The sequence below is a fragment of the Podarcis cretensis genome (assembly GCF_951804945.1).
Source record: "Podarcis cretensis genome assembly, chromosome: 1".
Classification (NCBI taxonomy): domain Eukaryota; kingdom Metazoa; phylum Chordata; class Lepidosauria; order Squamata; family Lacertidae; genus Podarcis; species Podarcis cretensis.
Genome location: NC_137170.1, coordinates 23596264 through 23603574, shown reverse-complemented (window position 1 = coordinate 23603574; position 7311 = coordinate 23596264). Strand labels below are relative to the sequence as shown.

At 42.1% G+C, this 7311-nt stretch overlaps 1 protein-coding gene across 1 annotated transcript; it reads right to left on the bottom strand.

Moving 5' to 3' along the window:
- Positions 1-1619: 1619 nt before the first annotated feature.
- On the bottom strand, positions 1620-7297 carry NDUFB1 (NADH:ubiquinone oxidoreductase subunit B1). Its single transcript, XM_079949587.1, has 3 exons — positions 6975-7297; positions 5783-5927; positions 1620-1706 (listed from the first exon to the last, which is right to left on the bottom strand). Exons 1-3 carry the CDS (start codon positions 7165-7167, stop codon positions 1670-1672), a joined length of 375 nt encoding a protein of 124 aa, XP_079805713.1. The 5' UTR covers positions 7168-7297; the 3' UTR covers positions 1620-1669.
- Between the last annotated feature and the right edge of the window lie 14 nt (positions 7298-7311).

Here is a 7311-nt window from a genome sequence, read left to right as displayed (position 1 = left end):
ACATATCCTTAAAATAAGGGTTCTATTGCAGAGATGTTTGAGAGAAAAATAACAGGTTGCAGCCTTAGATGCGTGTTTCATAGTTGTACCTGCCACAGGTACATCACAGGTTTTGTGCTAGGGCCTATCAAAAAATTGGAGCTCTCTGCAAATATTAATGAATTCTGTATTCATCCATAGAAGTCAGGATCCTTGTGAGGATTGATGAGAAGTGATTTGCAGGATGGAGTGGGCACTTTATGATATATGATTACATTGTTATTAACTGTACATGTTAGTCTCATTGAATCGTTATGTACTTTATTGGTCAGTTACAAATTTTCTTTATTGCTTCATGCCATCAGTTCAGGCTGGGTCTACACTGATCTAAAAAACGCTAAGAAAAATACTGTACAGGTCTCAATGCAATTTTCCATTGACTGCTGTACAGCACCCCCTGGTATCACATTTTTATAACACATTATAACTCATCACTATAGATTAGACCTGTCTTTTTTAAAGATTGTGTGTTATTGCAACTGAGTCCGAGCATTTTAGGTATTTTTATCCTTCAAAAACTGCGGACATCTTTGCACATGTTGCAAGAAGTTATTTTTGCTGCAGCCTCGTAGGGCTTCAAGAGCACCGCCATTATGGTGCCAGCTTGGGTCCCCATGGAGCTATCACAGTACATGAACTGCCCAACTCTTTGCAATGAAACAGGGCAGCAGTGTTCTGTTAGTAGAGGGGGTTTTTGTGCTGAACTAATGGTCACAGACACATGACCAGGTGCTTTCCTTTGGCAGTTCCTCCCTCAGTTATATGATGGCCAGGGAGTGATCAGTTTCACCCAGCGGTATATTGAGTGAAACCGCCACTGCTCCAGAGTCTCTCTGCCACCAGTGCCTGACTGCCGTTTGTTTTTCCTTTGGTGTGCAGAGCACTGGTGGCAGGAGGGACTCAGGAGTGGTGACATTCATGATATACGACTGGGTGAAGCCACCATTGCGGTTTGGCCCTCATACCGGTCCAGGCAATGTATTGATACATTGCTCAGGCCTAACCAGCTATTTTCAGTGTCAGGTAAAAACTTCTCTTTTTCCAGGCTTTTGATAGATGATGTTTTGCTGTTAGCTTTCTGCTGCTCTTGGGAGAGGAGCAGGAGAGAGGATATTATTTCCTGTATTTTTTAATGGACTGCATATGTTTTTGTGTGAACGTATCAACATTACAATGTATTTTTATTTACGCTGCAAGTCATTTTGAAACTTCTGTGAAACAAACAACTAACAAGTCAAATAATAATACTCTGAACGTGACTTTGTTGGTTATCATCCATTTTTTAAAATTCCAAATGTCTGTTTGAGTGGAATGTTAAGACATTTTTTGTTTTAATGGAATGAAAAGGGCCCTGTCTGATCTCCCCAGAGAAGGAATTCCACAACTGCAGCATCACCACCAAAAAGGGCCCGTATCTAGCATCTACCAACATTGTATGGCCAATGGAAGTGTACCTGAGAGCAGGGTACAAGCTTGTTCATACACAGAGAGATAGTCCTTCAGGACTGCACTTTAACTGGCTGCAAAGTGCCCATATATTTCTTCATTTCCTCATTTCTTTTGATAACACAATCACACACTTCTTATAGATACAAGTTTAATTATCTGGAAGCATTTCGCATTTAATACATTATCGCCACGTGACTTCTTCTCCAGGTTTCAATTCCCTGTGGAAAGGAAATAGAGGACCACAGAATTAGGAATGAATTATTCCAGAACATAGCTTATAAATGTAAAATACGTTCTGTTAAGTAATTAGATGCTTTGTAACTGATTTGGAAACCAAGACTTAACTTCTGCACTGTTATGTCCACAACTTCTCACAAAGTCATGAATAAAAACATCATTAAAAACCACAACAACCTTCAAATCAAATTTGTGTAAACGATTTCCCTTTTGCCTTTTATTTAATCAAAGGCATTTCGGTAGTTGTCATTACCCCTCACATCTCATCAAATTGTGTTCATGACTCATTCCACCTAAGCACTTTATACAAAACTGACTATCCCATTTTATCTTTGTATGAAACCTATGAAATAATTAGGCTGGGAGACAGAGATTGGCAAAAGGTTACCCAGTGAGCTTTACAGCTGATTGGGGGCTGAATCCTAGCTAACTGAAAAAGGGGAGATCCACTGCAATGTAGCACAAGCAACCTGCGAGTTGATATTGTTCAAATGGTTGCACACAAGCTGGTCACAAAGTATAATTTCAATAACAGTGGTTGGGCAACATTTTTCACAAGCAAAGGTCACCCATTTGTACAATTTGTATCTATTTCTGGGGGTTGGCAATAGAAGTGTCAGCCACTTCTATTTTTTTTTAAAAAAAAAAAATTTATTAAGAGTTTTATTAATACAATGAAAAAGAAAAGAAACAGAATAGACAAAAAACAGACAAAAAAAAACAACAAACATAAAATTTAACATCTTGTAATAACCATCTTTTCTTCATTTTTGGACTTCCTCACATCTCCCGCTCCTGCATTCCACATTAATAAAACTTTAGCCAGCAACTTATCACCTTGTTTCCATTCTTATTATACACATTTTCAATATTTTGTCCCTAACTTTGAATATTTTATCTAGATCTTAAACACCTAATTTTAACATAATATTTATTCAAAATTTATTATTCTCATACAATTCACTCATTCTCATAATCTTTTCAACTAGCTTTATGGTGCCCTGTTGTTTTCGAATCTCTCATCCTTCTTAACACTCATATAGTTTACAGTGTTTTTGTAAATAGTCCTTGAATTTCTTCCAATCCTCCTCCACTGCTTCTTCTCCCAGGTCTCGGATTCTGCCAGTCATTTCTGCCAACTCCATGTAGTCCATCAGTTGCATCTGCCATTCTTGTGTCAGCCACTTCTATGTTCTAATGAACCTAAGAAGAGCCTGCTGGATCAGGTCAATTGCCCATCTAGCCCAGCTTCCTGTTCTCACAGATCCCTGTGAGAAACCTGCAAATGACCCCAGCACAAGAGCATTCTGCCCTCCTGCAGTTTTCACCAACAGGTATTCAGAAGCATTACTGCCTCTGACCCTGGAGGCTGAACACTGCCATCAGGGTTAGTAGCCACTGATAGTACTATCCTCTATGAATTTGTCTAATCTTCTTTTAAAACCATCCAAGTTGGTTGCTCTCACAGCCTACTATGGGAATGGGTTCCACATTCTGGTGTTACGAGAGAGGGAGAAAAACCTTTATCAACTTTCTCCATGATATGCAATTTTATAAACATCTATCATGTTGCCTCTCACTAGCCTCTTCTCTAAACTAGAAAGTCCCAAATGCTGCAACCTTTCCTCCATCCCCTTGATCATGTTCGTTCCCCTTTTCTGGACCTCTTCCAACTCTATAATATCCTTTCTTTGGGCAGCAAGGAAGCAGAATGACCCGAAGGAACAGATATGTCCCTCTTTAGCCAGCTCACTGAAGAGAACCTTGGAGTGGTTAAGAACAGCTGCAGTAGCTTGGAAAAGTGGCAGAAAGGATAAAAAAAAACCCCTTTCGGCTGACTTGTGTAACTACTTGTGTAACTAATTGGCCTGAATATAAGCCACACTTTCCCCCCAAATTCCGATTGTGAAAAGTTAAGTGCGGCTTATATTTGTGACCTTAAGATATATCGCTGCTGAAACAGCTGCCCACGAGGGCTCTCGGGGGTGCGGGACAACGGCGCCCATCCCGACCGTAACTCCCAAGCCTCCCGAGCTGCTGTTAAGGAAGGGGGAAGGGGGGGGGGAGACCGCCAGCAAAGTGGCACGGCTCCCCCTCCCCAGGAACCAGCCCAGGAGCGCGCAGCCCGCCCGCTGCTCCCAAGCCTTCCCTGGCGCCGGCTTGGGTAGGTAGTGACAGGAGGTGGGTGTGCAGTGTGCTCGGAACCAAGCGCCTGCCACCCCCCCCCCATTCAGGGCAATAGTGCCAGGAGGCGGGCTGCACCCACAAATAAGCCTTGAATTTTAAAAGTGTGGCTTATCTCCGGGTGCGTCTTATATTCAGGCCAATATGATATGCCTAAGCATGTGTGTGTTGACAGCAAGAGAGCGCTACAGGAAAGAGGCAGGCAGGAGGCCTTCTCCTAAAAAACATGCGTACCATCAACCTGAAAGTCTTTTAAGAGCACATCCTCAATAAACCTTCCCTCTATTTGTGCCCCCAAACTTCACACCCTACTTCAACTAGCCGTAATGAGATAGCATGGTTTTTTACATTTACAATTCAAACTCTAATTGCATTAATACTTTTTTCTAACATGTGTGCCAAATTGGGCCACTTTTTAAACACTGTAGTCTCCATCCATTTTCCCGCTTTTGCATGACAACCACTAGCAATTTTAACATCAATATGAGCACATATTTGCTTGCAAAATAATAATAATAATAATAATAATAATAATAATAATAGTACTAATGGTGTAGCTTTCACTTAAGATCCAAATCCCTATTTTCTTTACATGTGTGTACAATCGTATTTATATGATTGAATATGTTTATATATTTCCTTTCATAATATTAATTTAAAGATTAAGTACAAACATCGATAAATAATACTACAAAAGATTAAAAAGATAAAACCAGCAGTTAAAAACTTAAAGCAAACAAAAAAATTGCTTGACTGGCCAAAGGCTTTGCCTGGTGCTTTGATTTATTTATTTAACAAAATTTGTATATCAATTGTCAACTAAGTGTCTAAGCAGTTACCAAAAATACAATCATACTTTGGGTTAAAGCTGCTTCAAGGTTGCAGTTTTTTAGGTTGCGGACCGCCGAAACCCAGAAGTACCGGAACGGGTTACTTCCGGGTTTTGGCAGTCGCGAATGCACAGAAGCACTAAATCGCTCTGTGTGCATATGCACCGAATTGCAGATGTGGGTTGCGAACGCGCATCCCACATGGATCATGTTCACAACCTGAGCAACCAATGTATATAAAACATACAATAAAATACTTTTAAAAGGCCAATGTTAAAGAAAGTCTAATGAAATAATATATAAAAAAACAGTGAAAACATACATTACAGTGGTACCTCGGGTTAAGAACTTAATTTGTTCTGGAGGTCCGCTCTTAACCTGAAACTGCTCTTAACCTGAAGCACCACTTTAGCTAATGGGGCCTCCGACTTCCGCCACCACACGATTTCTGTTCTAATCTTGAAGCAAAGTTCTTAACCCGAGGTACTATTTCTGGGTTAGTGGAGTCTGTAACCTGAAGCGTCTGTAACCTGATGCATCTGTAACCCGAGGTACCACTGTATAAGCAAAAATTACAGGCTACATGGCAACTTCACTTGGTTCCAACACTGCTATACTGGACGTGTAAACTGCTGTGGATGAAAATAAAAACAACCAACCTTCTCTCTTGATGATAACATCTCTCATCTTGGATGAATGAGGTACACAGAGAAAACTACAACAGATTTTTTTTTTAAGGCTTGGGAGGCTGAGATCAGAATAGGTACTTCTTTTGGTAATTTGGTCCCATGTCATTTAGGCTTTGTGTGGGGCTCTTTTGACTTACTACATATTGACTACGCCATGCCAGCCAAGGTATAACTGGACACCATTTTGAATCATGATTGCAGATTGAACCTTTCAAAACTGCACTGATTTTTTGGTTTCTCAGAATTCCCAAGTAATGCAGGTTACAAGGCTGCTAGAACAGGCCTGTGTTAATAGTGTTAATATCCCATCAAATAACATGTCAATATTTCATGTCAATATTTCACTTAACTAACCTTTGAAATAACTTGCTTTTGTTTCTGAAGAGTGCCATTTTCTCATCATTCTTCCTGTCCATGTAACATCCCAACACAAATCCTATGGGGACCAAACTTAAGGCCCAGTGTTCTCGCACAAGATGCAAAATATTCACCATAGTTACTAATAAGAAAGAGAACCAAAAATAAAATTAACAGATAACATATGGATGCCTGAAACATTTAAGCCACTTGTAAACAGTTAAACAAAAACATCCTAGAATAAAAAAAAATTAAGGCTGCAGTCCTATTCCAATTTAGCTGGGAGTTAGCCTCATTTAACACAATGGGACTTACTTTTAAGTAGTCTACTTTAATCTCCTACTGCAAATCAGTTTTAACTGAACGTCCACAAATTCTAGTGCTTTAATGGAAAGGGAGCAAAGCTTCTCCTTATGCACTGCATTCTATGATGCATAATTTTAAACATTTCTGTTACAGCTGAAGAAAAGCCTCGCTTGATCATACCCAAGGCCAACTGAATAATCTTGCTCTCAGTGGGCAACCAGCTGCCTTAGGGGAAACCTGCAAGCAGGACCTACGTGCCACTTGCACATGCACTTACTCGCCCTCCTTGTGGCTTCCAGTCAGAAGCGAAAGAAACTAGGCTTTATTTCACCCAGGTCAAAGGCCCAGTTCGGTACACACACACAGGCTGGCAGCCTCAATGACGTCCCTCTGGAGGCTTCACCCGGGGCAGGAAATAAACAAACCAACCCGGCTAGCCCCCGACCCCCCATAACTACGGCACTGCTTCCAGCAACGAGGTGTGGCAACCAGGACTGGACACGGCATTTCAAGCCAGGGCCCCCCCATAACTTTGTGTAAATGGCAGCGAGTCTCTTCGGAACAAAAACATGGAATCTGCCTTTTGCTGCACCCCTGGGGGGTCCACACCGTCACCCCAAAGTCTTCTCGCTGGTTCCTACTCCGTTGGCGCCATTGTGAAATCCGAGGTTTTCCCTTCCTTACTCCTGGCTTAACACTGACCCTTAACAACCCACCCCCCTTTTTCGTTTTCTTTTTATACAGTCTGGAGAGACGCGCTGGAAATTCCTTGCAACACCCCCCCCCTTTTTCCGTTTTAACAATCCCCCCCCTTTTTTTTGCCACCCCGCTCTTAATACGCCTAATCCTTACCTGGCCTGAAGGCCTTCAAGGCAATACCGACCTGAGGGCTTCCACCAACCAAGGACGCTTAGAGAGAGCCGCACACTGAGCCCTCCGATGACCAGGGCCGGAATGAACCATGCACCGAGCTGAGAGGGGTAGGCGGGCGAAATTTTCTCCGCCGCTCGCAGAGGGATTCCTTCGCTATGGCTTTGAGACTTTTCGAGACTCTGCTTAGAACTCCAAATGAACATCAATGGCGGGAGGGGGGCATCTTCATTAATCCAAGTGCTCCCGCTCTGGTTTACCCCCCCCCCCTCCGTAAACGCCTCTGATAGTACAGCCCGCTCCTTGGTTCGCTTTCAGAAGCGGCGGAAGCGGCTCCTCCGCCTCTTTCG

Excerpts from the sequence above, each read along its gene's own strand:
- NDUFB1 (XM_079949587.1), bottom strand. The coding sequence starts at position 7,167 with ATGTTCATTTGGAGTTCTAAGCAGAGTCTCGAAAAGTCTCAAAGCCAT. Across the intron at positions 5,928-6,974 it reads TGGTTGGTGGAAGCCCTCAG|TAACTATGGTGAATATTTTG; the intron begins GTCGGTATTGCC and ends CTTTCTTATTAG. Across the intron at positions 1,707-5,782 it reads AAAAGCAAGTTATTTCAAAG|GGAATTGAAACCTGGAGAAG; the intron begins GTTAGTTAAGTG and ends TCCTTTCCACAG.